General features: G+C 41.7%; 2 protein-coding genes across 5 annotated transcripts in view; one reads left to right on the top strand and one right to left on the bottom strand.

Annotated features, from left to right (window-relative positions):
* Positions 1 to 1,032, bottom strand: part of STAG2 (STAG2 cohesin complex component) — a 119,479-nt gene extending 118,447 nt beyond the window's left edge. For 2 of the 4 annotated variants that reach the window (XM_057538793.1, XM_057538798.1), the window contains exon 1: positions 806 to 1,032. The gene's annotated coding sequence lies outside the window, so the exon portion shown is untranslated. The other 2 variants (XM_057538797.1, XM_057538795.1) reach the window with 2 other exon arrangements.
* On the top strand, positions 165 to 22,264 carry LOC130706307 (WAS/WASL-interacting protein family member 3-like). The gene is made up of 3 exons (XM_057537691.1): positions 165 to 484; positions 10,526 to 10,579; positions 21,895 to 22,264. The coding sequence occupies exons 1-3, from the start codon at positions 165 to 167 to the stop codon at positions 21,959 to 21,961; spliced, it is 441 nt and encodes a 146-aa protein (XP_057393674.1). The 3' UTR covers positions 21,962 to 22,264.
* Positions 22,265 to 22,715: the final 451 nt, after the last annotated feature.

Genomic DNA, 22,715 nt, shown 5'->3' with positions numbered 1-22,715 from the left:
GGAAGGGAGAAGGGAGGGGGCACGAGGGAGGGGTGTGATCAGAGTAGATTTTCCCTCGCCTCCCTCGGTCCGAGGCCCAAATATACACAAGCGAGCCTCCTCGCCTCCCCTCCCCCCTAGGTTCCCAGCACCACCATTTTGCTCTCTTCCTTCCCCTCGCCGCGATGCCGCGCTCTCCCCCACCCCAACCGCGGCCTCCCGGCCTTCCTCCCCCACTACGGCTCGCACCCCACCCCACCTCCAGTTCGGGCTCTCCCAGGCTTAAGAGCCTGCCGGAGAAAAGGCACCTAAATCTAACACTACACCGAGAAGCAGAGCCTCCATCTTGCGCTGCTCCGCGTTCTCCATTTTGGGCCACCCATGGGGGGGGGGGTCTCCGTAGAGGCCCCGAGGGAGAGTGGGGCGAGGGAAGGAAGAGAAAACCTTCAGCGAGGGTAGTCGAAAAGAAGAGTCCTGCGGTAGAAAGCCACTCTAGGAGTAGGAGGTAGGGAGGAAGGGGGGCTGGAAGTTCCTTGGTAGTGCTGAGGGAGCCACTTGGGGGAAGAGGGGAGAAAGAAGGGCTGGGGGTTACGCGGGGACGAGGAGGCTTCTCCCCGCCTTCACTTGACCGCCCGCTCCACGGCGGGCCCCGCTGGAGGCAAAGGAAGAAGAGAGGAAATTAAACGGCAGGAGTGCCCAGTCTCTTTCCCTCCCAACTCCTCTCTCGCGCCCTGTTTCAACCACACGCGACTCACGGTGGGCCCTGCGCCCTCCGGGTGCCCCTCCAAACTTCTAGAAGCTTCGCCTCCGCCATTTTATAACTTACCTCCCCCCTCAGCGTATACAGAGGCAGCAACGAGACTGTTCGCCTCCCCCACTCCTCCTTCCTTCTTTCTCAGGCCGGGGGCTTCTTCACCCCTGGGCTGGTACAAGATATTTTTCCCTTCCTCTTCTTTACACCCTCGAATTCTACTCAGGGACGGAAGCTCCCGCGGTTCTAGAGCGGTGGGGGGTTTTGAAAGTGGCGGTCGGATCCGGCGGGTTTTTTTTTTTTTCTCTCTCTCTCTTTTTTTTTTTTTTTTTTTTTTTGGTGGCGCTTCGGGATTGTTTGGGGTGTTCGCTCTTCAGCGACTTGGAGGCGAATGGAACGCGCAGGCGCCATCTGTCGGCCGCGAACCCGCGCCCGGCTCCCGTTGGGAGGGAGCGTCATCTAGCGGCAGAGAGTCGCCACTGCAACGCCTGGCCCCCTGCCCTCCCACCCAGCGTCCTCCTCCCAATCTCCAGCCAATCGGGGCCGACTGCCTCCCGGGTTCAGCGTCTCCGACGCCGCTTCCCAACGAGGCGCCCGCAGGGGCGCGCCGCCGAGTGGGGTAAACAAGGTGCCGTGCCCGCGCCTGACTTACTCATTCGTTTAGCAGCGCTTCCGCCGCGCAGCCGGTCGCGCCGCGTTTCCTCTTTCTTTATTGGGGGGGGGGGGTCGAGGGGAGGGCGGTAGGAATGTCCGGAGGAGCCCCTGTGCTGTGGGAAATCGGAAACTGGGCTCGCTGGGGACTCGTGCTTCGGTCCTCTCTGCCCCCCGCGCAGCCCGAGGTGGCAGCCTAGTCGGGCATCACCCTCCGACGTCCACTTCTGTGACAGGCCCCAGCGAGAGGGCCTTCGGCCCTAGATCCCGGACCCTCGCTTCACCGCGCTGCCTACTCCTTCCCACCGAAAGAACTCAACTCGCGTAACTCCGGCACCTGATCCTAAGTGATTTAGGGGGGTTGTTTTTTGAGTTTTTTTGTTTTGTCTTGGTTTGCTTGTTTTTTGCTTCGGGTGTGGAGAGAAAGCGAGCTGATTCTCTACCGGGAAGACCTGGCACTGGAGAAAAAAAAAAATTTTTTTTTTCTTTATAACACTAGTCCCGTCTCCCAGAAAACGTGGTCTGTCTCTCTCCAGGGTCTAGGAGACTTAGGGAACTGGGCTACTAGGCTAGGCCGGGCGCTGGACCAATTTATTCTCCACTCTTGGGGCGGAGGGGAGGAACAGGACGGAGCGAAGTGGAGGGAAATCGAAATTCGGGCAGAAGGAGTCGAGGAGCACCTACCCGGTGTTCCCCGCCTCCCCCGCTTATCCATAGTCTTCCTGGAAGCGTGGGTGGAGGCGGCCTCGCGACTTAGTTAAGAATTTTGGCTCCTTCTTATCCTGCCTCCTCACCCCTCCCTCAAGATGTTTGAAATGCGAAAGGATCCCCTATCGCTCCTTCGACCTCAGTTAACTCTCTTTACCCTTCTTATCTATTTTTCTGTTTGTTTCGAATCCAGTGTCCCGGACCTTTGACCGCCGAAAGCTCTCTACGGGGGGGGGGGGGGGGGGGCGGGGCCGGAGGATCAACTCGGGGACGGCTTGTCCTCCGAAGCGCCGCTTTTCCTAGGACGGGAAGAAGTGACCTATTACAGTGTTTCCCTTGCTGTTACAAATTTATACAATAGTGTTTAGTTAATAAGAGCTGTTTGTTTCTGTTTCTTTTTTTAAATTTTTAGTTAAGCTATTTTAATATTAAATTAGATTTCAATTAGAAGGAAAAAATGTATTTAATAACAAGACAAATTTTCCAAATGAGAAATAATGCAAGCCCCGTGTAAATCGTGAATTCACCCGATATCGCTTCTAAAACATTCCTAATGCAATATAATGATTATTTTCAATCCTTAAATTATGTCCTTATCACGCCTGTGTCTTAGGATAGGAGAGAAGCTCTGTGTTCACAGGTTTTTTAAATTTTTTCTGCAACTTTAAAAAAGAGTTGTATATTTAATCAACTGAACAATAAAAGTTAAACAGAAACATCTAAATATCAATAACAAGAAATAAAATCTGAGACATTTTTACTTACCTCAGAAACTTTGGGGAGTGGAATACTGTTCAAAATAAATTTCCGTTTCTTTTATAGACCATCTTTGGTAGAATGTTATTCAGTTTTTAACAGATTCAAGTCACAGAATGATGCAGCTAGAACATTAAATAGGGAGTAGTGGAAAATTTACAGTTATATAAGTTAATGCAAAATTCCACTTAAAGTAATAGAAAAATTGGGCTCTGTACCAAATCATTTTACATTAATTTAGTTCAATTGTGCCAATTTAATATCAATTGATATTAAATGATTTCCGTTTTAGTATTAGCTGAAAATTACTGATTTTCTGGTCCAAACATCACATTGATAGTACATGGTACAAATAGTTTTTCATTTATTTTATAAATTAACAACATTCTCAGCTGATTGTCTATGTAGCAACTGAGACTTCTTTAAACAATTTTATACTTTGAACAAAATTGAAAAGTTCCTCTGTTTAGTAAACTTACTTTCATTTTGTAAAAAATACCACTGAAGAAAATTAATAAGTGTAACTGGTGTAACATCAGAAATTTTATAGCAAATATATACCAATATTTGAGAATGTTTCACAGTAGCCCCTCTTTTTTTCTAGAGTTCATTCAAAAAATATTTTTTAAACTGTCAATATGTGCAGACCACAGTGCTGTGTGCCCCAGTCCTATCTGAGAAGTGGAATTTATTTCCTAGGGTACTGAAAGACCAAGAGTACACCCTTAGAATTTGAGGACAAAGTGAGAAAATGTCATCAAGTGAAATATGTAACTGATGTAAAATAAGCTTTAATCTTTCTTTTTTTTTTTTTTTTTAATTTATTGATTTTTGGCTGTGTTGGGTCTTCGTTTCTGGGCGAGGGCTTTCTCCAGTTGCGGCAAGTGGGGGCCACTCTTCATCGCGGTGCGCGGGCCTCTTATTATCGTGGCCTCTCTTGTTGCGGAGCACAGGCGCACAGGCTCAGTAGTTGTGGCTCACGGGCCCAGTTGCTCCGCGGCATGTGGGATCTTCCCAGACCAGGGCTCGAACCCATGTTCCCTGCATTGGCAGGCAGATTCTCAACCACTGTGCCACCAGGGAAGCCCTTTAATCTTAATTATTTGTAGCATGTCCTTCATGAGATAATATTGTAATGGCAGACGCTTTTGGTGCCTGATAAGAAATACTGAGAAAGTAAAGTTGAATAGTTAGAATATTTGATACTGTGTAAGGGGCAAGACAGTATTTGATGCAAAAATATTTTGTTGTTTAGAAATGCGTACCCCACTGTGTAGCAGAGATGATCCTCCAATCTTACCACAGTCTGAATAAAGCATACCACAATTCTCTTTGCTCTGACTCCATGTAAATGGAGCAAGCTTCTGATTATAATTAAGTTTTCCAGATAGTCTCTTACTTTACGTAGCATACATATATTTTTTTTTTACTTTTTTTTTAAAGTATTTATTTATTTATTTATGGCTGTGTTGGGTCTTCGTTTCTGTGCGAGGGCTTTCTCTAGTTGCGGCAAGTGGGGGCCACTCTTCATCGCGGTGCGCGGGCCTCTCACTATCGCGGCCTCTCTTGTTGCGGAGCACAGGCTCCAGACGCGCAGGCTCAGTAATTGTGGCTCACGAGCCCAGCTGCTCCGCGGCACGTGGGATCTTCCCAGACCAGGGCTCGAACCCGTGTCCCCTGCATTGGCAGGCAGACTCTCAACACGTGGGACCTTCCCAGACCAGGGCTCGAACCCGTGTCCCCTGCATTGGCAGGCAGACTCTCAACCACTGCACCACCAGGGAAGCCCTATATTTTTTGTTTTCTAACACCATTCTATATGTTACCTAAAATCCAGAAGCCTAAAGATGAATATGTTTGAGTCCACAGAAATTTAAAATTATGTATATCAAAATACCATAAACAAAGTCGAAAGATAAACTGTAAGTTGTGAGGAAGTATTTGCTACATGAATGAAAGAGGCTCATTTCCTTATATACAAAGAACTCTCACAAATCAATAAGATAAAAATACTCCAGTAGAAAACTGAACAAAGGATATAAACTGTAAACTTATTGGACAAGAAATGCACATGGCTAGTAAATTTATAAAATATATAAAATAGTGCTCAACTTCATTCACCACTAAGACATGCAAATTAAATACCACTTTTACCAGATTGGCAAGAGATTAAAAAAAATTTTTTTAAATTTATCTATTTATTTATTTATTTTTGGCTGTGTTGGGTCTTCATTGCTGCACGCGGGCTTTCTCTAGTTGTGGTGATCAGGGGCCACTGTTCGTTGCGGAGTGCAAGCTTCTCATTGCGGTGGCTTCTCTTGTTGGAGAGCATGGGCTCTAGGCGCGCAGGCTTCAGTAGTTGTGGCACACGGGCTTCAGTAGTTGTGGGTTCACGGGCTCTAGAGCGCAGGCTCAGTAATTGTGGTGCACGGGCTTAGTTGCTCCGCGGCATGTGGGATCTTCCCGGACCAGGGCTCGAACCCGTGTCCCCTGCGTTAGCAGGCAGATTCTTAACCACTGCACCACCAGGGAAGCCCTTAAATTCTGATAATACTCAGTGTTGGTGAGGAACTAAGAATTCTTATATACCATTGGTGGGAGTGTAAATTGTTTAAAAAAAAGTGTCATAACATGAAAAATTGACCTAGCATTTCCATTTCTAGGAATCTATCATACAGAGATGCTCATGCAAATTATACAGAGATTATGTAGAAGATTTTCATTATAGCTTTGTAATAAAGAGAAACTGACAATGATAGAAATGGCGTCATTAGGGGACTGGTTAAGGAAATTGTGATACATCCATGCAATAGGGTTTTATGCCCACCATTAAGGCAATTAAGTATGTATTTATCTACTGATACACAAATATGTCTAGGATGGGTTAAGTGAAAAAAAAATCAAGTTGCAAATAGCTTGTATAGTATGATCCCGTTTGTGAATATGTGTACTTACAAACACATATATGTGCTTGTATAGGCATAAAACATTCCTGAAGAACATACAGGAAACCTAACAGGTTATCAATACCTCTCAGGAAATAGGTGGTACAGGGTTCCAGGGCTTATTATAATTTAACTTTTCACTTTATACATTGTTATGTTAATTTTATTTTATTTATTTACTTTTTACAGTGAGCATATATTACTTAGGTAATCTTTAAGATCTTGTACTCGTTACTCCAGACAACAGTTTGGCAGTTTCTTATAAAGTGAAACATACAGGGCTTCCCTGGTGGCTCAGTGGTTAAGAATCTGCCTGCCAATGCAGGGGACACAGGTTCGAGCCCTGGTCCGGGAAGATCCCACATGCCGCAGAGCAACTAAGCCCATGCGCCACAGCTACGGAGGCTGCGCTCTAGAGCCCAGGAGGCACAACTACAGAAGCCCGCACACCTAAGAGCCCGTGCTCCACAACAAGAGAAGCCACTGCAATGAGAAGCCGGCGCACCGCAGCAAAGAGTAGCCCCCGCTCGCCGCAACTAGAGAAAGCCCATGCACGGCAACAAAGACCCAACTCAGCCATAAATAAATAAATAAATAAATTTTAAAAAAATAAATAAACATGGGGCTTCCCTGGTGGCGCAGTGGTTGAGAATCTGCCTGCCAATGCAGGGGACACGGGTTCGAGCCCTGGTCTGGGAAGATCCCACATGCCGCGGAGCGACTGAGCCCGTGAGCCACAATTACTGAGCCTGCGCGTCTGGAGCCTGTGCTCCGCAACAAGAGAGGCCGCGAAAAGTGAGAGGCCCGCGCACCGCGATGAAGAGTGGTCTCCACTTGCCGCAACTGGAGAAAGCCCTCGCAGAGAAACGAAGGCCCAACACAGCCATAAATAAATAAATAAATAAATAAAATATTAAAATAAATAAATAAATAAATAAATAAATAAATAAATAAACATACACTTACCCTATGACCAGCAATCTTACTCCTGACCATTTATCCCAGAGAAATGAAAACTTACGTTTACACAAAAACCTGTACATAAATGCTCATGGCAAATGTACTTTAAATGGCCAAAATCAAGAAATAGTCCAAATGTCTATAAACTGGTAAATGGCTAAACAAACTATGGTACATTTATACCATGGAATACTACTCAACAATGAAAAGGAGCTATTGATACATGCAACAACTGAGATGGACCTCAAGGGCATTATGCTGAGTGGAAAAAGCCAATCTCAAAGAGCCACACAGTATGATTCCACTGTATAAATTCTCAGAATGATAAAATGATAGTGATGGAGAACAGATTCGTGGTTTCCAATGGTTAGGGTTGGGGAAAGGGTGTAACTATTAAGGAGTAATGGGAGAGAGTTTCTTTGTAGCGATGGAACAGTTGTGTATCCTGTTTGTGGTGATGTTAACTTAAATCTACACATGTGATAAAATTTTATAGAACTTGGGACTTCTCTGGCAGTCCAGTGGTTAATACTCCTCACTTCCAATGCAGGGGGGCGGGTTCAATCCCTGGTCGGGGAACTAAGATCTCACATGACCCGCAGCATGGCCCAAAAAAAAATAATTTTATTGAACTACACACAGACACACACACACACACACACACACACACACACACACACACGACTGTATGAAAAAACTGGTGAAATCCAAATAATGTCTGTACTTGAGTTAATAGTATTGTATCAATGTCAATTTCCTGGGTTTGACATCATACTGTGGTTATGTAAGCTGTTATCAGTTGGGAAAAGCTGTGTGAAGGGTACATGGAATTCTCTGTATTATTTTTGCAACTTCTTGTAAGTTCTAAACTATTTCAAAATAAAAAGTTGTAATAAAAAATTTAATGCTGGTAATAAAAGAAAAAATCTCTGGTTAGTAGAAAGGTAATTACTCCATTATAAATTAATAGATTGAATTTCTCATATACAAATCAACTTCCTGTGAACTGAGGTATAATGACAATTTCTGGAATCCTTATCAATATTCTATGAACTTATATGATTAAGGGCTTGATACTTTGATACTCAGGAGAAGACTGTGGACTGTGGTGTCAACAGGAACTAGACATACCAATAAGCCTTATCTAAAATGAATAGCTGGTACCTACTGAGACATCTCAAATGTTATGTTACTGAATTTGCTGATTTTTTTTCTTACTTTGAATAACATACAATATTTCCAGTATCAGTTAATGGAACTGAAGCTGTATCTTTATACGAGAGATTCAATCTCTCACATCCAACCCTTCCTACTTCTCGTCTGAGCTGCAATAATAGTCCTATGCCCAGTTTCTTTTGCATCCAATCCAATCCTGATTAGAATACTCTACCTTACTTCCTTACTTTCATGCTTACTTACTTGCTTCTTTCTTCCTCCCTTACTTACTCTAACTCATTCACTTACATATTCTCTTATTGGCTCACCTGGCCAACAATGCTCCGCAAACACTAATGTGCTTAAGAATTACCTGGGAATCTTGCTAAAATACAAATTATGATTCAATGAGCCTGAGGCTAGGGCGGTACCTCAGAGTCTGCATTTCTGACAAACTCCCAGTTCGTGCCCAGCCCACGCTGCTGGTCTAAAGTCCACACTTTGAGTGTGAGGGCCTGAGGAACAAAGTACAAACTCTTTAGGGTAGTTTTTAGTGCCTTCCACAGAGCCTTCTCCAAATCTCATCACTCATAACTGTGAACTTTGCTGGGGCAGTGTCTGTGTGGGTCACTGTTGTATCCCCAGCGCTTAGTATTGAGCCTGAAACAAGATAGGTGCTCAAAAAACATTAGATGGATGATTGAAAGAATGAATGACTGAACTAAACAACAATTCCCTGCTCATATACCGTACATTCTAAGCAAACTAAATTACTTCCCATTTTCCTAGTACTTTCCCACGTATACCTTTTCTCACACTATTTTCTCTCCTTTCCTAAGATTTGCCCCATTCAAATTCTCTTCATCATTTTTGTTTTTTTGTTTTGTTTTTTGCTTTTTTTTGGCTGCACCTCATAGCTTGTGGGATCTTAGTTCCCCAACCAGGGATCGAACCTGTGCCTGAGGCAGTGAAAGCACAGTCTTACCAATGGACCACCAGGGAATTCCCAAATTCTCTTCATCTTTAAATGCCCAGTTTAAAGGAGAAAAATCTCCATAAAGCCTTCCCCGATGTCCCAGTATGGAAATGATCTCATTTTGCAAGCCTCCTCCCTACCAGATTTTGAATGCCTTGCAAATAATAACGGTAGTGTTCATGTTTTGTTCACATTTGCTATAACCACCATGCCTAGCACAAATGTTAGCATATAGTAGAGAATCAATGTTTATATTAAACTGAAATGGGAGAATAAAAGAATTATCTAGATCAACACTATGTATTAGAACTTTTTGCAATGATGGCAAGTTCATAATCTGTGCGGTCCAGTATGGTAGCCACAAGTAGCTACTGAGCACATGAAATGTGGCTAGTACAACTGAGGAACTGAATTTATTTTATTTAATTAAAATGTAGGGGCTTCCCTGGTGGCGCAGTGGTTGAGAATCTGCCTGCCAATGCAGGGGACACGGGATCGAGCCCTGGTCTGGGAAGATCCCACATGCCACGGAGCAGCTGGGCCCGTGAGCCACAATTGCTGAGCCTGCGCGTCTGGAGCCTGTGCCCCGCAACGGGAGGGGCCGCAATAGTGAAAGGCCCGCGCACCGCGATGAAGAGCGGTCCCCGCACCGCGATGAAGAGTGGCCCCCACTTGCCGCAACTGGAGAAAGCCCTCGCACAAACTGAAGACCCAACACAGCCAAAAATAAATAAATAAATAAATAAAGTAGCTATTAAAAAAAAAAAAAAACCCAGGCACTATTTAAAAAAAAAAAATGTAAATGGCCAAATGTGGCTAGTGGCTACATATTGGACCATGGCTATCTAGATAACTGTAGTTACAATTGTTCTTCATTCAGCAGTACTTACTGAGTACCTCTGAGGTGCCAGACACAAAGTAGGCTGATGATACAAGCATGAATAATTCATGGTCCTTGACCTCAAAGAGCTTGCAACCTATTAAGAAAAGACAGGATCAAATAAATCCAATCAAGTGTTAGAGGTGCTATTATAGAAGACTGACAAAGTAGAATGTGTGTACAAAGGTGAATATGGGCAGGAGTCAGAAGAGGGTTTGTAAGCAAAGTAAGAGTAGTATTCATCAGGTAAACAAAAGATAAAAAGCTTTGCCCAGGGAGGAGGGCAAACAAAGGCATGGAAGTCAAAGCAGAGAGACCCTCTCTTGGAACTACAAGTAGTTCGTTTGATTTACACCTAGGAATTGGAAGGCAGAGAGCTCTATTAAAAGGAGAGCTGGAGACGTTTGTGCTGGAGTCATAGGCAGGAGCCCAGTCCCAGAGGGTCCTTGGAATGCCTTGCTAAGGAAGGGGCCGGGTATCCCACAGGCCATGGGAAGACATGGAAGCCACCTGCTCATTTTGACATTTTAGAAAGATGTCTCTGGAAGACAGATTGGAAAGGGTTAGACAGTCTGAGAGGTGATGGGGCTTGGACTAAATAAGCAGTGGCAGTGAAAATGTAGTCAGGATGTAGATAGGGTATATGTGCTTTTTAGCTTGAAATAAGATGATAATTACAGTGAACATCTTTGTTTTGTCTTTATTTGATAATCCATTCGATTTTCCTCTTTTTTCTTTTCTTTTCTTTTCCTTTTCGCATACAGAGACACAGCCTTCACTGAATGGCCAGATCTCCATGGAAGCAAAATCGAAACCTGGTATGACTATCTGGAAATTTCAAGGAAAAAACTACTTTCTGCTTAAATCATTTGAGAAATGGTAGCCAAAATAACTCATTCCTATCAGCAGCTAATACTTTCATCACTTAATGCTGCCACTGATCCTAGCTATTTGTATTAAGTAGTGAAACATATCATAGGATTTGTTTACGTAGACAGATGACATTTGCCTTATTTTTTGAGCGCCAACATTTAATAAACAACAACAAAAAAGACATCATGGCACAGGCAGACCTATCAACTCAAACTTATGGATTACTTTAAGGGTCCTATTGTGATGCAGGATTTTTCAGTATGTTCAAGAGACATTTATCATTTCAAATCCATATGCATTTAATGGTTACATTATTTTTCATGTTGTTTGTTGCTGTTGTGGAACTGTTGCTGGGTATTCACTTTTATAGAAATAGCAATTTTTGGAAGCAGTAGCATTGTTGTTAGCAGAACAACACACCAACACACCCACCCCAAATAAACATTTTTAGCTATTTCCCTATATTGCGGAAAGTGATTTGGTTAAATTTAGCATTGCCCAGGGACTTCCCTGTTGGTCCAGTGGCTAAGACCCCGTGCTCCCAATGCAGGGGGCCCGAGGTTGATCCCTGGTCAGGGAACTAGATCCCACATGCCGCAACTAAAGATCCCTAAAGATCCCACGAGCCACAACTAAGACCCAGCGCAGCCAAATAAATAAATAAATATTTAAAATAAATAAATAAATGAATAAATTTAGCATTGCCCAGAACCTCCAATAAGACTCTCTTTTATTGGCATGCATGCAAATTTATAAAGCCAAGGTCATATTAGTAGCTAAGAGGGACACTAACTTTAATAGCAACAAAGGCGACTCCTTGAATTTAAGTGCAGTATTTCTTACTAGTAACTACCAATATTAAGTAAAATTCAAATTCTAGAACCACTGTCAACATTTGATGTCTATCATTGGTAGCAAGTTTACTGTTATATGCTGATAGCACTTCTAATGTTAGACTCTAGAAATTAATGCTAGAATTGCTTGTGGAAAGATTAAGAGGTGTGAAGAAAGGATGAAGGGAAATTTGCAAAGTGGAAGAGAGCTAGAGATAGAAACTTGGGAGAAAATACATTTTATCCCCAAAATATAGACAATACTGGATTAGATTCTGGACCAAACCTTTTTTTTTTTTCTTTTTAAGCTATAAAGGGCATTATTGGGGCAATTGGCAACATTGAATACAGTCTAGTAGAGTATATAATAATTCTGTATCAGTGTTAATTTCCTAATTTTGATAATTGTATTGTAGTTACTTAAGTGGATGTCTTTATTCTTAAGAGATACATACACACTGGAGTACTTAAGGATAAAAGGGGCATTACGTCCGCAACTTATACTCAAATGGTTCAGAAAGAAAGGTAAATACATTCTTTATATACACGTTATATATTATGGTAGCATGCTAGAACCTGCCAGCACCAGCTCCCTAGAGCTGATTGTATACATGTCTTCCCAGCTCCAGTTAGTGACCTCACAGTGAGAGCTTGAAATCAGCCATGGTGAGAGCATTTACACCATGAAAATCAGCAAATGCTATAGATCAGGGCTGTTTTTTCCCCTGGAGAGCCAATTGTTAAAACATATTTGCCATGGATCAAAATCAAAGATAATGTCTAGATTCATGAAATTTTTCTGTTATTATAATTTGCTTTTAACCTAAGTTGATACATTCAAAAAGATCTAGTGCTGCTAAATACTCTATAATAATAATAATAATAATAATAATATTTCTAATATGTCATCCTCTAATCACCTGAAAATATCTTTCAAACTTATCTTCCAAAAAAAGTAGGTAAATATATACATTATCTTAGTTTTGTAGTTATTTATTGTATACTGTAAACTAAAAGCGATCACATATCTAACAGTAGAAATCAATTTAGTTATGCCCAAACACTGCTTGCCTCCCAAGCATCTGAATTCTTCCTGGCACTTTGTGAAGCCTCATGTCTTCCATAAGGTCTCTCTTGAATACCACATTCCACATTGGTCCCTTCCTTACAGTTCGTAGAACTGTGTGGAAGGTACATAGAAGAGCATCCAGACTACCCCTCTCGTTTTTCAGAGGAGAAACTGAAGACCAAGAGACTCACGTCCCCAGTATAACACAATGTCCGGTGACAGGGTGAGGAGCACACCGTCCTCCTCTCTTCCCCAAACCCTGAGCTATTTCTCTCCGCCACTAGAGCACACACTTGCCAGACCAGACTTAAGTATTAGATCATAGTCTTCTGCTTCCTGGCCAAACTTAGTATGCTTACTCCCTCCGAGAGTAGGAACATCTATCTAGCACAGTAGATGCTCAATGAATAAAATTTGGCGCTCAATAAGCACTTGATATATCCATTAGTTTGGAATGCCTTTCGCGTACTCTTTTTTTTTCAAAGATGCCTTTTGATTTATTTACGAAGCTATAAAACCTGACATGTATTTTCTTAGAGCTGTAAATGAAGAGCTGGCTACCAACAATGAAAGTAGATGACTTGTTTCCCAGAGGGTGGGACATCCAAATGTCTAGGTGCCGAATTATAAAATGAGATCAGCCTTGGAATCTTTATTGAGGTTTTATTCTTTCAGATTTAAATATGGTTTATAGAACACTTTGAGAATCAATTTAAAGTCACTTTACAGGGCAAAACATTATAGCCATTTAGGTATTCTTAAAGGAGAAGTGTGTTAATTAGTAGCACAAGAAAATGCAAAAACTAATGGCTATCAGAAGTTATCTGTCCCTATTTATAAAACATAACACTTTCTTACAATCTTCAGAAAGAGAAAATGATAAAATTTGAATACATTTTCAAAAGGACTACCAGATGAAACTTAATGAGGTTAGTAGTCTAAGATCCCAATCATCGGAGACTTTTAACTGGGGTATTTATTCCTTTATGAGTTGTTGAAACATTCTTAAGGTTTACAGCCTACCATTCAGTAAGTTAAGACCAATAAAACAGCCACTTGACCAATTCAGTCGTTTCCCAAGAAGAAATAACAAAACAGAGTTTGAAAAGACATTCATTAGTTACAACTGTTGTGACATAGACCTCAAAACCTTTGAAGTATAGTGATCAGATTTTTTATACATAGTAGAAAAATTGTGTGCTGTTTGATTTGAGGTCAGGTTCTATCCTTCAATTTGCAGATAACAGTATGTTAAAAATAAAAGGCAATCAAAAATTAATTAATGAGGGACTTCCCTGGTGGTCCAGTGGTAAAGAATCCACCCTCCAATGCAGGGGACGTGGGTTCGATCCCTGGTTGGGGAACTTAAGATCCCACACGCCGCGGGGCAACTAGGCCCACGTACCTCAACAAGAGGGCCTGCGTGCCGCAAGCTACGGAGCCCACGCGCCCTGGAGCCCTCATGCCACAACTAGAGAAGACAAAACCCGCACACCACAACTAGACAGAAGCCTGCACCACAACAAAGAGCCTGTGCCACAACGAACGATCCCACATGCTGCAACTAAGACCCAACGCAGCCAAAAAAATAAAGAAAATTTTAAAAATTAATTAATGAGACCACTATTTGCTGTCGTGCCATCATTATTTCAACCAAATTGTGATTTTGATGCTCAAGAGGATAGTTGCAAATGTTTAGAAAGTCACAAGCACTGTTGATTTTGAAGACACTGGAATGGATAAAACACATACATAGTTCCTTTGCCTGTGAAAAAGAAATCAGAGCCATATTTCCTAAAAATGTATCTTTCTAGAAATAGTTAATTAAAAATGGAGAAATCTAGAGAAATTCTCTCATATATGTACACAAGAAGACACGTATGGGCTTCCCTGGTGGTGCAGTGGTTAAGAATCCGCCTGCCAATGCAGGGGACATGGGTGCAAGCCCTGGTCTGGGGAAGATCCCACATGTCATGGAGCAACTAAGCCCGTGAGCTACAACTACTGAGCCTGCGCTCTAGAGCCCGTGAGCCAAAACTACTGAGCCCGCGTGCCACAACTACTGAAGCCCGCGTGCCTAGAGCCCGTGCTCCACAACAAGAGAGGCCACCGTGATGAGAAGCCCGTGCACCGCAACGAAGAGTGGCCCCCATTTGCCGCAACTAGAGAAGGCCCGTGTGCAGCAACAAAGACCCGACACAGCCAAAAATATAAATAAATAAATAAATATTTTTTTTTTAAAAAAAGACACGTACAAGGATGTTCATTGCCGCACTTTTTATAATGGAAACAACCTAAATGTCCATCACAAAAGAGTAGATGTATTGCAGTATATTCATATGATAGAATACTATGCAGTGGTGAAAATGAACTAATGCTACATGTATCAACATGGATAAATCTCAAAAATGTTATGTTAAAAAAAGCAAGGTGCAGAATAATACTAACACATCATGCTTAGTTTATTATGTTCTAAGTGCTTTGTATGGTATCAACTCATTTAGTCTTTAAAACAACCTTACATTGTAGGTATTATTATGAATTTCCATTTTATAGATGAGAAAAATGAGGCACAGAGAGATTAAGTAATTTGTCCAAGGTCGCACAGCTGGTAACATGTACAGCAGATATTCTAGACCACCTTTGGCTCCAATGTTTGTGCTCTTATTCACTGCACTATACTACCTCTACTACTGATTGTATGATACCATTTAATAAAGCTTAAAATATGCAAAACGATGTTCTATACAGTTTATGGATAGACACATATGTGGTAAAAATATGAAAACATGCATGGAAATGAAAGGCATCAAATCCACAAATGTGGCTCCTTCTGAGAAAGGGAGACGGTAAATGAATGGAGGCAGGAAACTTCAGCTATATCCATAAAGTCGTATTTCTTTAAAAAAAAAGATCTTCAGCAAATATGGGAAACATTTAAGATTTGACAATGCTGGGTAGTGAGTACAATGAAGCTTATATTATTCTCTATGAAGCTTATTATATTATTCTCTCTATATGTCTTTATTTGTAAAACATTTCATAATTTTTAAAACAGAAGTTTTAAGCAGAAGAAATGAAAAGGTATATTTTAAAGCCAGAGTATGTGTCTTGGATCTCCAATGTACTAAACAATTCTGATTGTAGTTTTAAATATTTATACAAATAATGCAAAATAAAGATTCTGTGAAATTCAGAAACCCTTTTTCATTTCAGTTGAAATGCACTTGGATATTTAATAAAAGCTCAGTGATACAATCTAAAAAAATTAGTTTCTACAGATAAAAGTAATGTGACTTCACAATGAAATATTATTAGCATACATTCATAAGCACAACATATACAGTATCTTGAGAGACCATGTCCAAATTCAAACCAGAAGTCCACATAACCATTTTGGAATACAATACTGTTGTTTATACATTTAAATTACATTGTTTAAAGAAAGTTGTACTTAATCAAGGAAAAGGAAGGATTCTGAAAACAGCTTTCAGAAGTATCCTGATAAAAGATCAGGTTTGAAAAGATGCATAATTCTGTTTGAATAATAGGACATTTTATTTGTGTAACAACTAATCCCACGTTTTAATTTAAAGGTCAAGTCATTGATTTGGAGCGAGGCAGAGGAGAAGAGAGACTGTTCTATCTCCCTGTTTATAGACATTCAGGTAGTTACAGGAGACCTCCTAAAATCTAAGATGAGGTAACTTTCTCTTAATTTGGTGGAAAGGGGGTTTCTGGTTTTGTTGACAACAGAAAGAAACACTTTTATTCTTATTTTCCCCTCTTTAGTAAAACAGAAAATCCCACAGATTTCATGTCAATATCTCTTCCCCTAGAAACACAGACAACAAAGTCAAGGGAGCGGATATTTTATAAATATTCGTGTAGTTTTTTCCCCCTTTTAATTTTTTTCCTGCCTTCCTCTTACTTACACATTTCAAAGCACATTTTTCCTGTCCAGAAGAATTATCCCCATCCTTTAACCTGGGAGTGAGAGGAATTTTCCACTGCAAATGTTGTTGTCTAGCTACTGTGCCCATGAATTATGTTTCTGAAGCATTGATTGTCAATGATTTCCAAAGCAGTATTCACTCCACACTCTGGGGGTCAGACAACTTTTAGCACATCCTCAAAACTTGAAAGGAACATGGGGTTAATTACCATGTTTATGAGACATTTGTTGCCTCCTCTTTCTTCCTGTATGTGTGTGAGCTCACCCCTTTGGTGTGGAAGATCTGAGAAAAGAAGTTGAGAAGGAAAAATCAAGAAATGATAATACCTTTAATTTCTAACAAGGAGCTCCAAATACTGTTATTTTATAATGTTGCATTTGTCTTTGCAAGTGCGAACTGTGATGGGGGAGCTAAGGGGAAGGACTGTGCCCATCATTTAACCTTTCAGTTTCATTATCTGTTAACTGGGAATAATAATACAGGCTTGACATACTTTGGTTCTTTGAAGATACATTTAATAATAAATGTAATAAATGAATATTCTCCTTTTTAAAAATCAGGACATTAAAAAGATAAAGGTGGGAATTCCCTGGTGGTGCAGTGGATAAGACTCCGTGCTCCCAATGCAGGGGGCCAGGGTTTGATCCCTGGTCAGGGAACTAGATCCCACATTCATGCCGCAACTAAGAGCTCTCATGCCACAACTAAGGAGCCCACATGCTGCAACTAAGGAGCCCGCCTGCTGCAACTAAGACCCCACACAACCAAATAAATAAATAAATAAATATTTAAAAAGAAAAAAGATAAAGGTACAATCCTTGCATTAATAAGTATTCTCCAGAGAAACAGAACCTACAGGATCCATATCTGTATCCATAGCTATATCTATAATCTCTATCTATATATCTATATCTATATCTATATCTATATCTGTGTGTGTGGAGAGAGAGAGAGAGATTGATTATAAGGAATTGGCTCAACACAATTTTGGAGGCTGAGAAATCCCAAGATCTGCTGTTGGAAAGCTAGAAACTCAGGAGAGCCAACAGTCTAGTTCCAATTCGAGAGCGAACAGGCTTGGAGACCCAAGAAGAGCTGATGTTTCAGTTTGAGCAGCTCAAACAATCAGGCAGCAGGGAGGGTCAGCCTTTTTATTCTATTCAGGCCTTCAACTGATTGGATGAGGACCGCCCATGTTAGAGAGGGCAATCTGCTTGACTCAGTCTACCAATTCAAATGTTAATCTCACCCCAAAACATCCTCACAGACACACCCAGAATAATCTTAGACCAAATAACTAGCAACCCCATGGCCTGCTCAAGTTGACACGTAAAACTGATTATCACAGTCCCCTTGGCCACCTCCCCAACTTGCTCCCCTCCCTTCTTCCCATAGATAACTATTTTTGAGTTTGATGCTCATTCTTCCAGATAAATCTTTTAAATACTTCTACCTAAATAGGTAGAGAAAAATACATAGTATTGTATTGTAGTATTTGACATAAATGGTATCAGATCATACATATCCTTTTGTGGCTTGTGGTTTTCATTCACGTATGTTTTTTGTTTTTGTTTTTGTTTTAATTTATTTTTGGCTGCATTGGGTCTTTGTTGCTGCTCACGGGCTTTCTCTAGTTGCGGCGAGCGGGGGCTACTTTTCGTTGTGGTGCATGGCTTCCCATTGCAGTGGCTTCTCTTGTTGCGGAGCACAGGCTCTAAGTGCGCGGGCTTCAGTAGTTGTGGCACACTGGCTTAGTTGCTCCATGGCATGTGGGATCTTCCCGGACCAGGGCTCGAACCCATGTCTGCTGCATTGGCAGGCGGATTCTTGACCACTGAGCCACCAGGGAAGTCCAGTAATTCTTTTGATGGGAGAGAACTAAACTAGCTTAATGAAAACTGATTGTAAAGTTTTAAGCTAGTCTTTTTGGTTTGTGTGTAATCTTATGAATTGATGCTTTTTGATAAAGATTCTTGAGGTAGAGATGGTATGGCAAGAGGCCAGCTCTCCACCCAAACAGGGCTTTTCAGAGTGGCTGTACTTTAGAAAGAATCAACTTAATTCTGGATCCAGAACTCATTTCTGCATATCCAGGACCTAATTTTTTCAGTGAACCCATCGTGATACCGTGTTTCCAATATCCAAGTACTGTTGAAGCCACCTCAGGTATAAGTAGGTAGATTCTTCTTATTTTACATTTTCCAGAGTACTTCATGTTCTTTTTTTTTTTTATGTTTATTTTTGGCTGTGTTGGGTCTTCGTTTCTGTGCGAGGGCTTTCTCCAGTTGCGGCGAGTGGGAGCCACTCTTCATCGCGGTGCGCGGGCCTCTCACTGTCGTGGCCTCTCTTGTTGCGGAGCAGAGGCTCCAGACGCTCAGGCTCAGTAGTTGTGGCTCACGGGCCCAGTTGCTCCGCGGCATGTGGGATCTTCCCAGACCAGGGCTCGAACCCGTGTCCCCTGCATTGGCAGGCAGATTCTCAACCACTGCGCCACCAAGGAAGCCCCCTTCATGTTCTTTTTACAAAAATTTCTTCTCAAAGTCTTTGGGATCACACCAGATTATTTGAGCCTTTTGATGGCTGTGACTCCTAAATTAGGTTGTCGTTCATAAATATGAGCTTTGTTTTTTCAGAGCTCACAAACCAAAATACTAATTTTTAAATTGGTTTTTAGACCTGGGTATAAGTGAACAAACCCCCTCATTCTATAAGTAGGTACTATTATCCCTGTTTTACAGATATGGAAACTGAGGCTCAGAGAGGTTAAGGGAATTTCCCCCGGGTCACAAAGCTCTGAAATGGTCGAGCCAGGATTCAGCCCCAGGTCTGGTTGACTTCATGTCCAGTGCTTTTTCCACAGTATACTGCAGGTTTTCATGACATATTTTCTTTCTCTAGCCCCAACTCACTTTGCAACAATATGTATGTATATATTTGAGGCATATAAAAGGTCAAGTAGATAACAAGTAAAACTACCATTTATTGTCCACCCATTCTATGTCAAGCACTGGGCTAGGCATGGTACCTTATCTGTAAAACCTCATAACATCCTTCTAAGGTAGATATTATGATCTCCATATTACAGTTGAGAAAACTGAGGTTCAGAGTTTAAATGACTTTCACAGAGAGTGCCACGGCAGGATTCAAACTCATATCTATTAGGGTGCAAAATGTATGTACTTTCTACTACAACCAAGACCTTTCAGTATATTATTGTATTATATTTCTATGTATTATTAATATCTTTATTCTGGTCAAGCTTATATCTTTCTTAGGCAGCCTTTGTGTCCCTCTCTAGCTTCCCTTAATAGTAGGTTTCATTTCATGTCTTACCTTAATGGGGAGGAGTTGAAGGAAGAATTAAACTCTTACTGTTATCTAGTGCCTTTTTTATTAGACTGTTGCATATTTTTTCTTAAAATTATTTTGCTTGCATTTTTTAAACTGCTGACAGAACATCAGTAAACAGAAAATTTATCACCTGTGAACAATTCTCTGTTCTTTTCCTTAATATAATTTGGGTCTTTATCGAAGTATGTTTCTAGTTCTATAAGCATTTTTTTATCTTTAAAAAATGGCTAAAACAACAGAGCAAGAAGAATCACTCATAAATTTCAGGAGTCATTCATTCGTTCATTTGTCCACCCATCCATTCAACTCATATTTTTAGAGTGCCTATTATGTGGCAGGCACTATGTTAGTTTCTGAGGGTAAAAAGATAAATGTGACATAATTTCTCTTCTCGAGAAACTCACAATCAGTGGGGGAGACCTATAGGTAAATTGACAGTTACAGTACAGAGTGATGAGTGCTGTGCCTGAGCGAGAAAATAGCATAGTGCTTTCAATAGTAGGTCCTTGGGCCACCTGGGTTCATATCCTGGCTCCCTCATTTACTAGCTGTCACTATAAGAATCTACTTCATACAGTTGATACAAGAATTGAGTTATTCACGTGAGTGATCAATAAATAGTATTATTCTGATAGCCATAAGCACTGGGTGATACTGCAACACAGAAAAGGGGCACCTAACCCAGATTGAGAGGGGGGTCTGGGCAGCAGTCCTAGAGATTGAGTCTTGAAAGAAAACTGGGAGTTACCCAAGCAGAGAAGGGGACAATGGTTTTTGACACAGAGTCTAGCATGGGCAAAGGCACCAAGACATAAGGGGATACGGCATGAGTCGAGGAACGACAAGAAGTATAGTATTGCTGAAATATAAAGGACAAGGGCAGGGGGGCAGTAGAGTGAGATTAGACAGGGACCAAATTGTGGAGGGACCTTGTAATCAGTGCCAAAGAGTTTGAACTTAATCTTGAGAGTGATAGAAATCCATGAAGGCTTATAATGAGGGGGCTAACATCAGCAGATGATTCTGGTGGAATCATGGACGATGGACAAGGGGGCAAGACTAGTATCAGGGAAACTTGTTAATAGGCTGTGACAATAGGTCAAAGGAGAAATGATGAGGGAGGCCCTGAACTAAAGCTATGGCAGTGTAGATGGGAGCATGGGACAGAGTCAAGAGATATTTAGGAATTGTAAGAAGTAGCAGCACTTAGAGGCCATTTGGATAAGGTAGGTAGAATATGTGAATCCTTATTTCTACCATTCACCCAGATAGGAAATATAGGAGAAGCAGTTTGGGGAGAGATTTTCTTTTTCTTTTTTTTTTTTTAAATAAATTTGTTTATTTATTTATTTATTTATTTTTGGCTGTGTTGGGTCTTCATTGCTGCACGCGGGCTTGTTGCGGTTCACAGGCTTCTCATTGTGGTGGCTTCTCTTGTTGTGGAGCATGGGCTCTAGGCGCACGGGCTTCAGTAGTTGTGGCACACGGGCTCAGTAGCTGTGGCTTGCGGACTCTAGAGCAAAGACTCGGTAGTTGTGGCACACGGGCTTAGGTGCTCCGCGGCATGTGGGATCTTCCCCGACCAGGGCTCAAACCCATGTCCCCTGCATTGGCAGGCGGATTCTTAACCACTGCGCCACCAGGGAAGTCCGGGAGAGATTTTCTTGACTTCAGTTCTGAATGCTTGCAAAATAAAATCTAAATTTCTTAGTACGGCATTCAAGGTCCCCCACGATCTGGCCCCAAATTATATTTTCAACTGTATCTCATGAGTATAGCTTTCCCCAGTCAGATTACAGAAAGTGGTCCTTTCAGGCTGTTTTCCTAAACCCCTGCCTACTTCAAACAGACATAGACACAGGTAATGAGATAATGTCAATGAGATAATGTGATTTCTCTCTCTCTCTCTCTCTATCTATCTATCTTTCTATCTATCTATCTATATATATATATAACACAAATGATGAATAAAGAGGTGACATTTCAGCTGTATGATTGTTAAAAATGACATCCAGCGAATTATACCTCCCTGTGCTCATGTCCCTTCACAGTGTGATGCTACGACTCCTCCTATCAAGAGGTGAAGTCTATTTCCTCTCCCCCTTGAATCTGGGCTGACCGTGTAACTTGCGTTGACCAGTAAAATGCAGCAAAAGTGACATTCTGGGATTTCTGAGCCTAGGCAGGCCTTAAGAGAACTAGCAGTTTCTGCTTTTGCTCTTGGAACCCAGTTGCCATGGAAAAAAAGCCCAGGCTACTCTGCTGGAAAGAGGCTATGTGGAGAGAGAGGCCATGGGGGAAGAGAGACCACGTGGAGAGAGAGGACCAGGTGTGAGAGTGTCCCAGCTGAGCCCAGCCCCCAGATGACCCACCTGCTGACTGCCACACAAGTGAGCCCGAGAGGACCAACAGAACTGCCCAGCCAACCCAAAGAATCTTGGGAAATAATAAATCAGGTTGCTTTAAGCCACTCAGTTTAGGGGGAGTTTGTTATGCAGCAATAGGTAAGTGAGACAAACTGGCAATGGAAAGGTGAATAAGGAATCCTCCAGGAAGATAATGGAAGCAAGAGCTTTCCAGGCAAAGTGAATATAATGAACCAAGGCACAGAGGAGTCAAAGTGCACGACCTATCTCAGGAAGGGCAAGTGGTATTGTGTGGTTAAAGGAAAACAGGAGGTACACTGCAGGGAGGAGCTGATGAAAGGGGAAGCTGGATGTAAGTCTGGAAGGGAAAAGTCTTGTTACCAGTTGCAGTTTAATGTTATCGTATCTTAGAACATCACACAGGAATTGTGCTTCTCTTGTATTGTTCCTTTCCTTTGTGAACTCTTTTCTCCCAAACCTCCTCAAAGAAATTGTTCGGTCGTTAT

This window comes from Balaenoptera acutorostrata, chromosome X (assembly GCF_949987535.1).
Source record: "Balaenoptera acutorostrata chromosome X, mBalAcu1.1, whole genome shotgun sequence".
In the NCBI taxonomy this organism is placed as follows: Eukaryota; Metazoa; Chordata; class Mammalia; order Artiodactyla; family Balaenopteridae; genus Balaenoptera; species Balaenoptera acutorostrata.
This window is presented reverse-complemented; position numbering and strand designations above follow the sequence as displayed.